This window comes from Artemia sp. Qi Xiang Cuo, chromosome 12 (assembly GCF_049724085.1).
Source record: "Artemia sp. Qi Xiang Cuo chromosome 12, ASM4972408v1, whole genome shotgun sequence".
NCBI lineage: Eukaryota > Metazoa > Arthropoda > Branchiopoda > Anostraca > Artemiidae > Artemia > Artemia sp. Qi Xiang Cuo.
This window is the reverse complement of record NC_142805.1, coordinates 54,333,225-54,351,395: the sequence shown is the minus strand read 5'-3', so window position 1 is coordinate 54,351,395 and position 18,171 is coordinate 54,333,225. Positions and strand designations below refer to the sequence as shown.

At 35.7% G+C, this 18,171-nt stretch overlaps 1 protein-coding gene across 1 annotated transcript in view; it reads left to right on the top strand.

Moving 5' to 3' along the window:
- Window positions 1-510: 510 nt before the first annotated feature.
- Window positions 511-18,171, top strand: part of LOC148946283 (2,4-dienoyl-CoA reductase [(3E)-enoyl-CoA-producing], mitochondrial-like) — a 40,020-nt gene continuing 22,359 nt past the window's right edge. Inside the window, exons 1-3 of the mRNA XM_089097912.1 lie at window positions 511-606; window positions 9,613-9,827; window positions 13,605-13,897. Of these exons, the coding sequence (XP_088954038.1) occupies window positions 562-606; window positions 9,613-9,827; window positions 13,605-13,897 (553 nt within the window). The 5' untranslated portion in view covers window positions 511-561. The remainder of the gene's footprint in view (window positions 607-9,612; window positions 9,828-13,604; window positions 13,898-18,171) is intronic.

The following is an 18,171-nucleotide window of genomic DNA, read 5'->3' as shown; positions in this document are numbered from 1 at the left end:
AGATAACCTTACGAAAACCAAACTATTCCTCGCAATTACTGCTGCGATTAATCGTGATAATCCAAATTATGTTCAAAGAATTATTTTTTTATCATGCAATGGTCAGCTCCCCTATTTTATACAAAAGAAAGACAGTGTCAGTTTCGCCACTTCTGAAAAGTCACTTTGAGCTTCAAATAGTAAATAGTTTAGTAATAATAATCCCAATATTTTGGAGTTTGTTCTGATTTGCCAAATGTTCTTTAAGATTCAGGATAAACATGTACTTGATGCACAAATACGGACGAGTTTGCAAAAAAAAAAACATAGCGTATGCACATGAAGCGCTTTTAAGAAAATGTATTTCAGTTTTGAACTAAGTACGAAGAACGGTTAGTCAGTTACAAATTGCATGCTTGAAAGTTAAACATTGTTTCTACAATTGTGACTACCTGGCCCAGATACATATAACCAACAAATGTGAATGTGGGTTAGCAGGAACTCGAAGTTTTTAATCGAATCATAAACGCTGTAGGATTTTCGCAAGTAATTTGAATATACATGACCTGGCAAAATAGTTAAATGAGCATTCCAAGTAAAGCCGTCTTGCTACGCAACACACTAAGGGTAAATTAAAGCACAAAGGCTAAACATACTCTAAATTTCAGTATTAAATTATAAGATTGCAGTTTTATTGGCTGAATTGCTTAAAGAGTATAGGCTAGGTATTTGGGCTGATGAAGCCTGTGGTAGGCCTAGTCTATTTCAGAAGCCTAAGACTCAATTCATTTACAGATTGATGATTGCTTAGTTCTTGGGAACTAGTTCGGTAAAATTGCAGAATAATGGCTCTTTCAGAAGGAGACATGCTAGGCTAGAGCAAAAACAAGGGCATTCTTAGATTGATAGTTTTGTGCTCTTCTTTAAGATTAAATTTGCACTTGTGACATTACCAACACCCTCCCCATTAATTGTCCCATATATAGCCCTAAGCTATATACAAACTAACTTCAATAAAAATTGGACCTCTAGATTCCTTATTTTAGCCTAGGCCTAGGCCTATGCTCCTTTTGAACATGATTATCATTAGTGTGACAATATCCCCCACCCCCTTCTTATTAAGACTAATTAAAAGAACTTTTTCCACAAAACAAGATTTTCAAATAGGCTAAAAGTAAAGAACCCCACTAAACCAAAAATGAGCAGAAATAAAGTCAAATTATCTTCCAAGTGTAAAACAACCACAAATCACCATCAATAAATAAATGAAACCCAAAACTAACAGAAATTACAATAAATAAGCAATCCAAACCCAAAACAAGCAACAATTAACAGGAGTAGTACTGCCAACTCCTCAAAATCAAAACATAATTTGCACATTACTGAAAACAAAATACATTTTAAATGTTTTCACTTTTTGACTGACAAAGTTTTAAGGAATGAATAGTTTGACAATCCATAGTCATTTGTCTTTTTTTCAATCCATGGTCAAGTGCTAATTATGCTCTGGTCTTGAGAAGGCATGGGGGTTATCAGCGCTACTTATGTTAATCTTTGCTTGTTTTGAGTTTGACTTTGTTATTTATTAAATAAACAAAACAATCTCTTTCAACTGAGAGTAAGGAGCTACATTAAAACTTAAGACAAACAGAAAATATTACAAATATGAGGGGGTTTACCCCCTTGTCAATACCTTGTTCTTTATGCAAAAGTTTGAACTTTGTTCTAATTCTTTAAGAATGACCCCTGAATCACAAAGGCTTTAATTAGAATATATAGCTCTTCTGAAAGTGCTAAAAAAAACTTTAGCATAAAGAGCAGAGTATTGACAAGGAGGCAAACCCCCTCATATACATAATAGTTTCTGTTCATTTTAAGTTTTAATGTTGCTCCTTACCTTCAGTTGAAAAGAAATTGTTTTTAATTTAATTTCTGATTGTTTTTTAAATAATGCTGGGAAATCTGGCTCACCCTTCATGGAGAGTTCCCTTCCCCATGAAAAATCCCTCCATGGAAAGATCCTCCCATGTAACCATATCCCCCCTACCCCTCCACCAGAAAAAATCCCCTCTGAAAACATCTGTATACTTCCAAATAACCAATGCTATATGTAAACAATGGGCAAATTTCACAACTTGCTGCCCTTCCCTGGGGAGTGTTGGGGATTAAGTCATCCTCTAAGACATAGTTATCAGTTTTTTTACTATGCTGAACAAAATTGCTATCTAAAAATTTTGATCAGCTGACTTTGGGAAAAAAATGAGTGTGGGAGGGGGTCTAGTTGCCCTCCAATTTTTTTGGTCACTTAAAAAGGGCACTAGAACTTTTATTTTCTGTTTGAATGAGCCCTATCACAATATTCTAGGATCACTGGGCAATATGATTACCCCTGGGAAGAAAAAAAACAACAGCAAATAAACATGCATCTGTGACCTTTCTTCTGGCATAAAATACAAAATTTTACATTTTTGCAGATAGGAGCTTGAAACCTCTACAGTAGGTTTCTCTGGTACACTGAATTTGATGATGTGATTTTCATTAAAAAACTATGAATTAGCAGGGGGGGGGGTGTTTCCCCCATTTTTGAAAATAAGGCAAATATTCTCAGGCATATAACTTTTGATGGGTAAGACTAAACTTGATGAAACTTATATATCTGAAATCAGCATAAAAACTTGATTCTTTTGATATTTCTGTTGGTTATTGTAGTTTCTGTTTGTTTTGGGTTTTGTTTATTCATTGATGGTGATTTGTGGTAGTTTTGTGCTTGGAAGATTATTTGACTTTATATCTTCTCATTTTTGGTCTAATAAGAGCTCTACTTTTCTTTGAAAAACTTGCTTTGGGGAAAAGGTTTTTTAAATTAATTTTTGTTCATTGTTTATTGACATTGCCTAGTCTTTTTTGTGGAAAAAAATATTTTATATCTTGTCAGTTTTTTCTATAAAACCATAAAACCACTTGCTACAAAACCTAAAAACTCCTTGCTATTTCTATTTTAGAGAGGCTTTTTTTTATACCAATGTTTAATTATGACACAAATAGTATAGTTTAATTTTATACCCCCTGCAGTAGACCTGAAAAATGAAACATAATTTCATTCCCCAATTTTTTTTTCTATGCTCTTTCACAACTTGGATAAAATTATACTCTTTTGATTTATTTATCTTATAAGAGCAGAAGTAGTAATAGTAGTAGGCCCAAAAGTTTCAACTTAATACCACCAGTTGTTTTCAATATATTGCTGAGGTGTCTTATTGGCAACCACACACAGAGTGCATTTTTGTTTAGTTTTAAAACAGCATTCAGTTTTAAGGCATAGTAGGCCAATTACATAATTTGGGGGGGGGGGGGTTGACATACGCAAGATCCCTAAATACATAGTTACTGGACTGTTCTTCTATGCTGAACAAAATTAATCTTTAAAAATTTTTACTGGATGTGTTTGGAAATAAATGGGTTTGGGAGGGGGCTGCTTGGCCTCCAATCTCTTTTGACTCTTAAAAAATGACAATAAAACTTCTTGATTTAGTTCAACATCTGACTAAATATTCCTTTAAAGCTTCACCTTAATACTCTTAGCTGGCCTAATAGCAATAATTGTCATACCATTAGTAGCAGTATGCACATAGCACCTTTGGTTTCTTCAACATTCCCTTCACCACACACTGAAAGTTTAAACTTAATACCTTGAACTGTTCCGGAAGAATTTCTGATACATCCTCTAAGCAACCTTTGTGGGCATTGTGTGTTTCGATTTAGTTCCATACAGTTTCAATATTTCCCAAAAATGTTTGCCTTGATACCCTTAGTTCTAGTAGCAGCAGTAGGAGTAGTAGCAGTAGAATTAGTAGTAGTAGCCTTAGCTTTAGTGACAGTAGTAGTAGTAGTGGAAGTAGTAATAATAGTAGCAGCAGTAGTATGAGCAGAAGCAGTATCAATAGGATGCAAATATTTTCTTTTGGTTAGTTCAAAACCCCCACAACAAGCCCTGTTAGTTTCAACTTCACATGTCAAACTGTTCCTAAGAAATTACTGTTATGCCCTGTTAACAACCTGCATACAAACAGTGTGTTGTGATTAAGTTTACCTTCCTCCTCCCAAAAAAATTTACTTAAAGAATTTACCTTCATACGTTTAGGCATAGTTATAATAGTAGTAATAGCAGTAGTACTAATGGCAACAAGAAATGATTTTCCTTTTTTAGTGTTGTCTGAAAGTTCCAACTTAATAACCAAATTAATTCTTGACATACAATCTTTTGACAATGTGCATGCACATAGTGTTATTTGATTTAGTTCAAATTTCCCCCCTCAATATTGTAAATGCAGTAGTGTGGTAGTAATAGTAGTAGTGTTAGCAGTAGTAGTAGTAGTAGTTGTACCCTGCAAATATCCCCTTTTTGATCATCTCCCTTATCATTTCCTGAAAGTTCCAAATTAATGTATCTGGTCATTCATGAGTTATGTCCTTTTGACTATCCATATGCACATAATGTGTTTTGATTTAGTTCAACACTCCCCTGAACATTTTCTGAAAGGTTCGCCTGAATTCCCTTTGTATTTTTGGAAAATAAAGTTTCATGCCTTTCTCAATAACATATACTTTATGCAAAAAATGAACAAATTGCTTAACTTACAGCCCTTAACTGGAGGACTGTGGGGAGGTTGACATCCCCAAAGACATAATAACTGGACCTTTCAACAATGCTGAACAAAGTTGTTTTCTTAAAATTGTGATTGGATGTGTTTTGAGGAATGGTAGGCTTGTGTGGGAGGGGCTGGTTTCCCTCCATTCATTTTTGACTCTTAAAAAGAGCAGTAAATCTTCTGACTTCCAATCAAATGAGCCCCATCCAATCCAAAGTTTATTTGATCATCCATTCCATAAAAATGTTATATGGCTGGTCATAACTTACAACCATGGGCTCTGGAGGATTGTGTCCACCCTGAAGGCATTGTTAAATGCTTTTTGGACTATTGTGAACAAAATGGCTATCTCATAATTTTGATCAGATACATTTGGGGAAAAGAGAGTGCCAGGGAGGGGGCGGGGCTAGTTGCCCTCCATCACTTTTGACTCAAAAGGGAACTAGCATTTTAAATTTCCAATCAAATGAGCCTCATCTAAAGTTTATGCAATCACCCCCTTTCATCAAAAGCTTATATCCTCCCAGGACATAACTTATAACCTTTGCCCCCAGACTCTTGGGGGTTATGTCAACCCCAAAGGCATTATGTGATCTGTTGACTGTTTTGAACAAATGACTATCTTAAATTTCTATTGGATGCATTTGGAGAAAATAGATTGTAAGGAAGCTAGTTGCCCTCTGATCACTTTGACTCTTACAATGGGCACTAGAACTTCTGATTTCTGATCCAATGAGCCCCTTCTGAAACTTATACAGCAGCCCTTTCCATAAAAACCTTATGTGCCGCCTGGGCATAACTTACAATCCTTGCCCCAAGGGCTGTGGGGGGGGGTGTCATCTTCAAAGAAACGATTGCTGGTCCTTTTAACTATGCAGAGCAAAATGGCTATCTCAAAATTTGAATTGGATGTAGGCCTATCTGGGGAAATGATTGGTTTAGTTGCCCTACAATCCTTTTTGACTATTAAATGGGGTACTAGACATTGCAATTTCCAATCAAATGAGCCCCTTCCAAAGTCTCTATGACAACTTCTATACAAAGTGCCCTGGTCTACCCCCCCCCCCCCCCCCCAAAAAAAAGGCGGGGAGGGGTAGCTGCCCTCTGATCATTTTGACTCTTAAAAAGGGCACTAGAACTTCTGATTACCAGTCCAATGAGCCCCCTCTGAAGTTTACATGACCATACTTTCTGTAAAAACCTTATATGCCTCCAGGGCATAACTTATAACCCTTGCCCTGAGGGCTGTGGGGGGGAATGTCATTCTCAAAAATAAAGTTTCCAGACCTTTCAACTATTCTGAACAAAATGACTAGATCAGAAATTTTGATTAGATGTGATTGGGGTAATGATGGGCATGCGGGGGGGGGAGGCTGGTTGCCATTCAATCCCTTTGAACTATTAAAAAGGGCATTAGACCTTTCAATTTCTAATCAAATGGGCCCCTTTCAAATTTTTTATGACAACTTCTTCTATACAAAATGCCCTGGCCAAAAAGAAAAAAATTCATTGTGCCCACATTGCTCTTTACTTAGGCATTGCTATTGTGCTGCCTATGATATCGGGGCTAATCTTTGGTGACTTTAACAATCATTTTTTTTTTTAATGAATTTTGCAGCTCAAATGAGGCACAGAAAAGTATTTTGAGCCTCATATCTTTGCTCAGTCCTAAATTCTAATATATTAAAGATCTTTAAATCTTTTCCTAAATTGAAAGAAAAAACTTATGGCTTAAAATCATGTTGAAATAATTGGAGTAGAAAAATAATATATTTTCAAAAACTAGAGTGTCAACAAAAGAAACAAAAATTGTGTTTTATAATGTTTTAAAGAGGTGAGATGTAGGTTGTTTTGTTTTCTAAAGGCCCCTATAAAAACTTTGTCCATACAGGCCAATGGTCTGTATAGCACATGTACCAATCTCCTGATTCTCTTCCTTTGGCTGGGAGTGTTATGTCTGTTCAGAGGCAAAAAAATCTAATCCTTCCTGTGTTTTCTCCCCAGAATTCTCTTGGTACCTAATTGGAGTCAGCTCAACTCTGGCTGAGCCTTGAGAGTCAAACTGCTAACCCCCAGCCCAAACCAAACAATTGGCAACACTTGGTCACTAAAATCTGCCCCAAAGGGGCAATCCCTATTATACCACCTTGAAAGTGGATTGTTTCACCAATTAACCATTTAGATTGGTTGAAATTTTATTAATAAGCATGTGATTACCTTGAATAGTCTAACTGTGTAGGCTACAGCACTAACAATTTCAAATGCACTGATAGTCAACAGCAAATCCTAATCACAGACACACACTTTAAGTTTGAGCTGAAACTTCAAAATTATGCTGATTCTTGGATATGAAAGCTGGAACAATGTATCTTAGTTGTTGACAGACTATCATGGGTACATTTGGGCAATTGTTGTGAAGTAGAATAATGTTATTTAAATGGCTAGGATGTAAGGGTAACTTTTAATAAGTTCAAATGTAAAAAAAGGTTTACTGGATTGTAGTTTGCCAATCTCAACTAGCCATTTCCCAACTATTTAAAACCGCCTACATCATATCCAAGATTAGGAACTTTTCTGTCTATAATTATTACCTTAAATTGACAATCCAATGAAACATCTTGAGAAAGAAGAGACATGTGCAGGAATCCTAGTTGGTGGCATAGTGAAGCCATTTGATAGCATAGTGAATTCATTTGATAGCAGATAAAGCATGATCTTGAAGATGTAATGCTTGTGGTTAGCAAAACAAAGAACACCATTCCTTTGGTTTGCTTCTTAAAAGCTGCAATTCTGTCCCAAGAAGACATTGGACTGACAACAAAAGATGAAGTAAAAATTCATCCAAAAAAGGCATCAAAATGGTATTTATCATCCCTTGTTCTGTGCTTTGTGAAGTATACAGTGATGAATTGCCTGAAAATTCTGTGTGAAGTCTAGATAACTAATATATATTTATTTTATTTTACTGTATGTTATATTTTCTTTTTGTTTGATGTCTGCTGCTAGCAGTGTGCTATTATGGCAATAAAAAGTATTTGTTTATTTATATGCAGAAAGTTTAAAAACCCAATCAGAGGGGACCCAACCCCTGTTTTTATCCAAGGGCCATGACTCCCAAAATGGGGCTACAAGGTAGAATCGTCACCATCATTTGTTACAGGGCGAGGGGCAACTGCCCCCTCCGGACACCAATTTATCCCCCAGCTGAAATTTAGTTTCTCCCAAAATTTTGTAAAAACTAAAATAAGCCTGAGTAATTCAAGCATCCACAGAACCGGGTTAATTTTCTTTAGTATATCTTTGCCTTTATGGTACCATATGGCTCATTTTTCATTTCTCACTAGTTATCATTGACTAGTTATCCTGATATTTTTAAGATAAATAGTTTTAGACAGAACAGTCAAAAAGTAATTTCATGCACATTGGATTATTGACCTCTTTAACTCAGAATTATTTAGGAATAATATATGAAATGTGGTCTCAGAAACGAAGGATCACCAATACTTTGCCTCTCTGGTATTAATCCTAGAGTGCAACTTATTCCATCAAGCATGGCAACTTTATGTTATTCCTTTCTGTGCAATGCAATGGCACACTTCTTGGTATATGGGTTTGAAAGTAAAGAGCAAAGGAAAGTAATGAGCAACATTAACAATTAAGAAACGAAGAGAAATTATTTTTTATGCAAGGGGGGCTTGTGTTCCCTTAAACCCTGGTTGTTTATGGTACAGTTTGGCTAATGCTGTATAAGAAAAAAAGGATCAAACTGCAACAAACACAACCAGTTGACAATTCAAAAGTGTTTTATTTACCAATTGCCATTAACACTTTTGAGCTTGTGAGTATTAAAACGTGTTTATTCTTAAAGCATTATATCGACTTTCATGTTCATTTGAAGCACCTCTGTTTATTTGCTTCCCCCTCCCTCTACTAACAGTTGGTGCATAACTTTGCAGTATTGGAACAACTTTTAAATCTACTGAATGAAAGTGCGTTTCTTAAGTGGTAGGGCAATTATTGTTAGAGATAAATGTGTTACCATATTCCGGTGTGGCATGTGAAGCTGGAATGCTATTTAAATGGCATGTTAGTAATTCTCAGCCAATTGGATATCTAAACAAACTCCTGTGTATTGTGACTCTATTCTTGCTGTTATTTGTCTGCAGCCCTAAATGGCAGAATACTATTTTGCTGTTGTGTAATCTATAAAATTCAATTCTCTTTGGGATAAGCCCTCTACCAGTGATCTGCAATCACTGATTTGATATTGTCCCCAATTGAAATAAAAGAACATCCGTTTGTGGCCATCTTTCTTGGGAAAAATCATAAAATTCTGGGTGTGTTTCCCCCTTTTCCTAAATATGTTCAATTTTTATTGTGCTAACAACTTGATACATAATTCAATATTAAGGAATTTTGTATATTCCAAATCAAGATAAAGAGTAAATGCAGTTGATATATATGTTGAAATTAAAGTTCTGTTTTAGAGTCTCTGTAGCTTTTGCAAGGATATACAAAATATATAAAGATAATGAGGAATCCTAATTGTTCAAAATCATCAAACAATTATGTTGATGATTTTGCAAACAAACATGTTTGCAGCTCAGTCAGCAGGATGGGAGAGTAATCCCATCTTTGTGCAAAATCTTAAGTTTTTATTTCTTATTTATCCTTTGTCCATGCGGACAGGGGTTCAAATCCTGGTATTGCTGATTATTTGCTTTGGAACTGGGGTCAGTGGTGGGACTCTGTAAGCTCAGCCAGAGTCAACCAAGTTCTAATTGGATACCTGGAGAAATCTTGGGAAGGTAAACAGGAAGAGTGTGCAAAAGCACAGGATGGCTGGGCCCAACCCCCCATCGCACTTTCCAGTTGAAGGGCCACGAAATGGAGATCATAACCGTCGGTAGGGGCTGTAAAGTCCAATGCCGTAATCTTTACCTTATTTTATTTCAATATGCTGATCATCATTCTTTTCTTCTAGATTTCATATCCAGCACAAAGTCTTGCTTCTTCAGCTATGGTTAGCAACTCGAATAAACCACAGGCAAAATATTTTCCAGCAAACACTACTCCAATGCTTCCTGAAAAGTCTTTCTCTGGTAAAGTGGCTTTTATCACAGGTGGCGGAACTGGATTAGGCAAAGCTATGGCAACAGTGTTGAGTAAACTTGGGGCAAAGGTGGCAATCGGAAGCAGGTTAGCACTTTTGTGCACTTTATTCAAGACTATTGCAAAACTATAGAAATTTGAGATGGGAATAAAACCAATAGTTTTTCCATGGATAGAGGACTTTTTCTGTGCTTATATAAAATTTATGACATAATTTATGTATATGCAAGAAATAATGTCTTGGTATATATATATATATATATATATATATATATATATATATATATATATATATATATATATATATATAAAGCACTGGTTGAAAATTTGGTTCCAAAAATTGTATTAGCAGAAATAGCAAGTAAGAGTGGGTAACTTAGGTTTTGCCTTAAGAAGTTTTCATTTTGTTTCTAATATAAGTTTTTATGCTGAATAAAAAAAAATGATGGTCAATTGTTTTTTTATTACTTATTGTTTGTGCAAAATTATTTTACAGTTTTTTTTTTTTTGCTAAAAAACAGGACTTAACTTGTTCAAAAAGAGCCATTTAATTCTTCAGGAGATTTTCGTGTAACTTTTTATGTTAAGCTCACAAAAATATACGATTTTTCTAGCTGCCACAGAACTGCCAAAGTCCCTCAATTCATGTTTTTGTGGCAATGACTTAGTGCGGAGAAGAAGCAACAAACACTAGAAATGTGTTTCTTGGTGTCTACTGACAAGCGCTTAGAACAGAAATAAGAAAGGAAGATGAAGCCTATGCTTTTGTTGCTAATCTGATCATTTGCACTGACTCATAACCAATAGCTGCTGTTGCTTTCCTTATAGAAAGCTGTCAGTTTCAAATTTAACTTTTTACACTAAGTTCAAAAATATACAGAGTATTCCTAGCCAGGGGCGTTACTAGCCAAAATGTTTGGTGGGGGATAATTGATTTTAACAACTGGCTGATCATTTATACCAACTGTTTTCACCACTAATCAACATAATGCCCATTTCTAATTCGAAACTTGGGATTGCAATTCAGCCCAAAGAATCATAAAATCTGAGGAAGAATAGCTGCTTAGTTCCTTTTTTCCAGAAGAAGCGTATGAACAGCGACATGGTGAAGAATGGAGCAATATATTCGGAAAAAAGTGATAACATGATTTATGTACAAAAAGATTTCAGAAGTGAAAAATTGGCAAATTTAAATTAAAATACACAGATTAAACAAAAAAAGAAAATACAACTATATGCCTTCAGTTAAAAATTCAAATGTCTTGGTTTGGAAGACAGCTAGACCTTCAGTAATTCGTCGAGTTTCAGCTCGTCTGTAACGTCAGTCTTGCAGCACATCATGACAAGGTGATCCAAACGGTCATCGTCCATCATTGTGGGTAAACATGTCATGACCAGATTCAGTTTCTAAAAACTTCTTTCTGCTGTGGCCATAGTTGGTGGTGCTGTTGCAAACCACCTTTAAACTGAATAGAGAGTCGAATATCGATTTGACAGCGTTAGTTTCACGGAATAGTCCCTCAAAGGTGGTGTGATTTATGAGTTTGTTCCTTTCAACCTCAGTCCCGGCCAAAAAATGTTAGAATTCGCAGGATCTAAGCCTTTTCCAGGAAATATCTTCTTGAGTTCGGAAAGGCTTTCATAGCTGTCATCCAATTTGCCCAGTAAACTTTGGTACGCTGGCCCCAGAAAAGATGAGTTGTCATAGATTGCGACATCCAAGCCAGTCACTAAGGCTCTAATGACACTGCAGAGCTCCTTGGCATAGCATGATTTCCAGTCATCCAGCAGGTTGGCTCCAGAATTAGCAAATCCTTCTGAATAACGAGCAGGCGCACGTCCAGGACGGTGTTTAAGTTAAATCGTCATTGGTTATTGAACCACATTTCCTGCTTTGCTGGTTAGTTTGTTTCAGCACTAAGATGCAGCAAAGAATTTGGAATTGGAATCCTTGATCTTTGATTGAATTATTTGAGCAAGACTTTGGACTTATGTTATTTTTTTTCTGAAAGAGCAACGCTATCTATGAACAAATTCTACACGATCAGCTTTACTATGTTATATGTTCTTCATTTAACCGAATGAAAAATCGTGGCGCCATCCATAAAATCAGAACATGTGTTGGTAAAACTGTTCCATTAACCAACCAAGATTGAGATTTTGGTAGACATCATGTCATTATTTTCATGTTTTTTATTTAACCGAATAGAGAATAGTGGCACCGTTCGTAAAATCACTGCACGAGTTGGTATAAAGGCTAGATTTATCAACCGAGATCGAAGTTTTGGTACACATCAAATAATATTTTTTATGTTCTTTATTTAACCGAATAAAAAAATTTGGCTCCATCCGTAAACCCACGACAGAAGTCGGTGAAACCGCTACATTCACCAACCTAGTTTAAGATTTCATTAGATGTCATATCCATATATTCATGTTCTTTAAGCGAATGGAAAACTGTGGCACCAACCATAAAATCACTGCACGAGTCGGCAAAACCACTGTATTTACCAACCGAGATAAAAATTTCGGTATATGTCATGTCAGTATATTCATGCTCTTCACTTAACCAAACGGAAAATTGTGGCACCATCCGTAAAATCACGGATGGTGCCGTTTACCGACCAATTGGTCGGTTTACCGACAAATTGGTCGTTTACCGACCAAGTCCGAGATTTCTGTAGATCACATGTCAGTATTTTCGGAACAAACGGAACAGTATTTTCAATATTTAACGGAACAAAAATTTTTGGCGGCGTCGGTAATAAATGATTTTACCGACTATTTTTTTTTTACCGAATGGCTGAAAATATTGTGGGGGGGTCCTCCTCCCCCCCCCCATACATGACGGCCCTGTTCCTAGCTTCCACAGAACTGCTGTAACGCCTCAGTTTGATTTTTTTTTTATAATCTATAAGAGTGAAGAGAAGGCAAAAAACTATAGAAAATGTGTTTTCAAGTGTTAAAAAACGATAGAAAATGTGTTTTCAAGTGTTAAAAACGATAGAAAATGTGTTTTCAAGTGTTAAACAACGATAGAAAATGTGTTTTCAAGTGTTAAAAAACGATAGAAAATGTGTTTTCAAGTGTTAAAACACGATAGAAAATTTGTTTCAAGTGTTAAAAAACGATAGAAAATGTGTTTTCAAGTGTTAAAAAACGATAGAAAATGTGTTTTCAAGTGTTATATGACAAGAAATAAAAATAAATAGGAAAGGAAGATGAAGCTCGTGTCAATATTTTTTTTTTTTTTTTTTTTTTTTTTGCTAATCTTATTATTTGCGCTGACTCATCAATAATAAATGCTGTTGCTTTCCTTTTAGAAAGCTGTCAGTTTCAAATGCAACTTTTTACGTTAATTTCAAAATATATATAAGGTAATTCTAGCTCCCACAGAATTGCCCAAGTGCCTCGGTTTTTTTTTTTTTTTTTTTTTGCGTGGTAATTAATAAGAGTAAAGAGGAAGTGACAAACACTAGAAAATATGTTTCTAACTACTTTGTGACAAACACTAAACAAGAAATAGGAAAGGATTGTTTGCGCTGACTCATCAACAATAGCTGCTGTTGCTTTCCTTATAGAAAACTACCAGTTTCAAATGTCAATTTTAACATTTAGTTGTAAAATATATTAGGGCATTTCTAGTTTCCACAGAATTGCTCAAGTGGTTTAATTTTTTTTTTCAGTAATTAATAAGTGTGAAGAGGAAGTGACAAACACTAGAAAATATGTTTCTAACTGTTTTGTGACAAACATTAAAAAAGAAATAGGGAAGGAAGATGAAGCTTGTTCTTACATTTTTTTTTCTTAATCTGCTTGTTTAAGCTGACTCGTCAATAATAACTGCTATCGCTTTCTTTATAGAAAGCTGCCAATTTTAGAAGAAACAGCCAAAGAAATCTCATCTGTTACCGGGAACGAAGTATTCCCTGTTCAAGTTGATATTCGTGATCCTGAAGCAGTAAAGAATGCTGTTGACATGTGTGTATCCAAATTTGGCTTACCCAATATTGTCATCAATAATGCTGCTGGAAATTTTATATCTCCTACAGAACGTCTTTCTGCTAACGCCTGGAAAACAGTAATTGATATCGTCTTAAATGGGACTGCATTTGTTACCATGGAAATTGGAAAACGAATGATCAAAGAGGAAACTGGTAGCTTTTAGATATTTTAAAATAAATGATACTCTTCTCAAATACAGGACACATGCGAGAAGTGAAGTTTGGTTAATGCTAATGAAATAAAACAAAATAGGATGAAAATATAATAGTTTAGGAACAAGTTTGGGCTGTATATTTGCAAATTAGGGGGGTGGGGTGGGGTGAAGCATGCATATATCAAATGCGTAACCTAATCTAGCCTAACCTAGCTACCTTTTAGTCCCCCTAAACCCCAAAAAACTAACGCTTAAATCTTTGTCACGAACTGAGCAATATCTCACTATGCAGCGGAAACCTGTTTATCAATACCGGCTTTGAGATTTCAATGCGGTCTTTCTTTCGTGTGTCCTGTATTTGAGAAGAGTACCAAATAAATACTAATATAGAAATTGTAATTATCTTTGTATTCGTTCATAAAAATATAGCGTAATCCTGTCAAAGATGCTCTAAAACAGTTTTTTTTTAAGAAGATCTATGTTGATCGAATATACAAAGTGATTGTGTCATATTAGTTTAAGCTTGTATAATTCATTGATGTGTTCCTAACGTTCATCGTGGTATATTTCTCGCCACTAGAATTTAAGCTTTATTGTTGCCCATGCAATTAGATATCACTTGACTTTTTGCATCCTTCTAACGTGTAAGGGCAAAGCAGGCAGTTTTTGATGGTTCTATGAGTATTGTCAAGGGTTACAAAAAAGAACCAAGGGTTATCAAGGAGGCACACTTGTGCCTCTATAAAGAGGCGACCCACCACAATGTTAAGCGATTTCAGGTCCTAGAGGTCGCAGAGAGACGGCGGTAATCGCATTTTGTAGCCCAAGCCCAAACTAAGAAACTTGCAAAATTTCATCCTCCTCCGACTTTATCTTCATGGGGTAAACTGGGCCGGAAGTTTGGACCCTCCCACCACAGCCCCCCTTTAACATTGTCCGATTAGTCTGAAATTTAGAGGTTAAGCTTTACGAAGGCCTGGGAGATTATCCTCGAAACTCAATCAGATAACTCCTTCTCTGTTTTACAAAAACCAGATATAGCCACTTAAACTTCCTTTCTCTTTTTTTTTATTAGCAATACCGACAGGCCCCCGTTGGCCACGGATCCGGTTGAATGAGGACTCATTCGAAGCAGAATTTGACCTGTTAGGGCCTTTTGATATTTTCAGACCGAAAAAATTATCCCCCGAATTTACAGTTACGAAAAACCTTGTTTTCCTATATTAGCCCATGTTAATTTTTTCCACCACAACCCCCTTTAACGTTGTCTGATCGGGCTGAAATTTAGAGGATTAGCTTTCCTGGGGCCTGGGAGCTTATCCTAGAAATTTCAGCTCAATCTGATCACTCCTTCCCTGTTTTCCAAAAACCAAATATCAAGTTTTGCTTGCGTCAAAAAGATTCAACACGTTACTAAAAAAAAATTTTCAATTATGTCTCTTTAGTGTAGCGGTGAGAGTCCTGGCTGTCAGGCGGAAAACTCGGGTTCGATTCACCGTAAGGTAAAATTTTTTATATACTGAATTTAAATTTAAAAAAAAAACTCAGTTTCTTTTTTAAATTATTTGAAAAAAATTATGTTTTCTAAAGAGTTAAAAAGGCTGAGTTACAAGGTCGACCCTTAAAACACCCTGTCGAGAAAGAAAAGAATAATACACAATCATCTAACAGCTAGTCAAGCAATAATAAGTAATAAACTGTACAAAAACGTGCAGAAAATATTTGAAAAAAACTACGTTTTCTAAAGAGTTAAAGAGGCTGAGTTACAAGGTCGAACCTAAAACGTACAGGGATTAGAGGCACAGTTGGGGCTGCCGCCCCCAAACTCCCGCTTTCGCAGCCTTTAAATAAAAAAAAGTTTTTTAGACTGAAAGTAAGGAGCGACATTAAATCTTAAAACGAAAAGAAATTATTCCGTATATGAAAGAGGCTGTGCCCTCCTCAACGCCTCGCTCTTTACGCTAAAGTTTGACTTTCTCACAACTCTTTTTTTAAACAATAAAAACTTTAGCGTAAAGAGCGACGCGTTGAGGAGGGCACAGCCTCTTTCATATACGGAATAATTTCTTTTCGTTTTAAGATTTAATGTCGCTCCTTACTTTCAGTTTAAAAAACTTTTTTTTTTATTTAAAGGCTGCGAAAGCGGGGAGTTTGGGGGGCGGCAGCCCCCAAACTTTGCCTCCTAATCCCTGTACGTTTTAAGGTTCGACCTTGTAAGTCAGCCTCTTTAACTTTTTAGAAAACGTAGTTTTTTTCAAATAATAAAATAAAAGGAGCAACTTAAAATGAATGCACAATTATTATCGCAGTTGAATGAGTATGATGGAAGGTGCATATATGTATTGCAAAGGATTTGGCTGATTATGCTGATTTGGCTGATGATTTGGCTGATTGGCTGATATGAGAAGCTGATTATGCCTATCCTGATCAATTAAATTATTTACCAAAGAAGGTGAAAGGGAAACAAAAGTGTGGTTCTGTTTCTGAAAGAATTCGAGCAAGAAATGCCCTTCTTTTTCATTTCAACCACGCTTTTTCAACTTGGAATATTTTGCCATTGGGTGATCTGAAAATCCTATGTGAACAGAACGGCAACTGAAATTGCTCAATGATGCACAGTCACAGGTATTACAATAGCAAACTATTTACCCTCTGGTTGAAGAGAATTCGAAAAAAAGAGATAAAACATTTACAAGAAGGCTATAAAATTTAAGGATGGTAAGGAATATCTAAAACAAAATCAAGTTCAAAGTAGTAACATCGATTCATGGATCATGCATCACTGTTCCATGAACGTCTCAGCTGTGATGTGAGTTCAGCCGAATATTCTCTTGGGGAGGGCTGATTTTCCTTTTTAGTGGATTCACAGGGGTTTAATTAATGACTTAGGATAAAGCTGTTCTTTTTTAATCACTATTTATTATGTTTGGGCCAAGGCCTAGTCACCATTCAAGGCTGGTTGGAAATGAAATGGCTACAAGACCTCTCTTTTTTTATATTCTTAATCATGCGTGATAAGCGTGCTAGTTTCGACGGGATTTAGCGCGAACGAGTATGATGAAATAACGTAACAGAATGACCACATTTGGTCCAAAGAACTTGCTGTAATGGACTATATTACATATTTTGTCGGCCCTTAAAGTACAAATGCTAAAAGATTGTTTCTCTCCTCCGTCCGGATACTGATTACTCATAGCAAATATGGTAATTTCAGTATAACGATGTGATTTCTCAGATTCAGAAAATAAATTAGCTTTTATTCTCTCTAGATGAGAAATTGGATTGTGGTTGCCAGCTTTCAATAATAGAATAGTTTCTAACCCGCAAAAGTAATTTGCCCGAATCTTTTGTTTTTACTTTGTCTGATAAAGAAAATAAATATATACATACAGGTTGATATGAAAATATGAGCGTTGTATTAAATTTTCAATGCTGAGATCCAGTGGGATCCTATTTATGAACATGAAACTTTTTGGGAATCAAGTTTTTGGGAAAGCTATAATAAAATTATACTGAAATAATTTTTATTGTCTTATCTGGGCGTTAAATTTTTCGCAAATATCATTTTCTGGGTTAGGTTGAAGTATTCCAGTGGTACTGGCGAACCGCCGTCGTCCATGAGTTTCTAAGAAAGAAAAGGAAGACATTTGATGCGAAATGGCAATAGTGTCTTTAGGGAGGGGGTGCAAGGGAGATGTGCCCTCTAGCTAGTTTTAATTCCCCCTCCCCTATATTTTGAAAAATATCGTTTTTGGGATAGTTTCATTGAAAAAAATTGCCTTTTTCGTATTTATATCGAAGAAATTAAAAAAATGATAAACTCCCTCCCCCTCTATATTTTAAAGACTACATTTGTCCTCCCCCAACATTTTGGTGAATCGATGCCATTGCGAGGTAAGAACACTTTTTTCTACCTTAAACTGTTTATGGGAAACTGTTTTCGGTCTTAATGACCAAGCATCTGATATTCCAGTATTAATATATTTGGTTGGAAAGGTCTGCAAACTAAGAGAACAGGCCAATCAATATGAAAAATGTAAGAAATTCTTGGGAAAACGTCCAGATTTGGAAGTTCTTGGAGGGTATGAAGCCCTCTGCATGCGTGTTTGGTCTATATTGCAAAAAAGTTGAGAAGTGTAGGCTAAACTGTGTGAGAGTGAAGCTCTTCGAAAACAGTATGAGAAAATTAATTTCCATCAAATTTTGAAGTTTTCTTTTTGCCTATTTTGATTGCAATATGAGCTTTCCTCGGGTCTTATTTTCGTGCTTTTG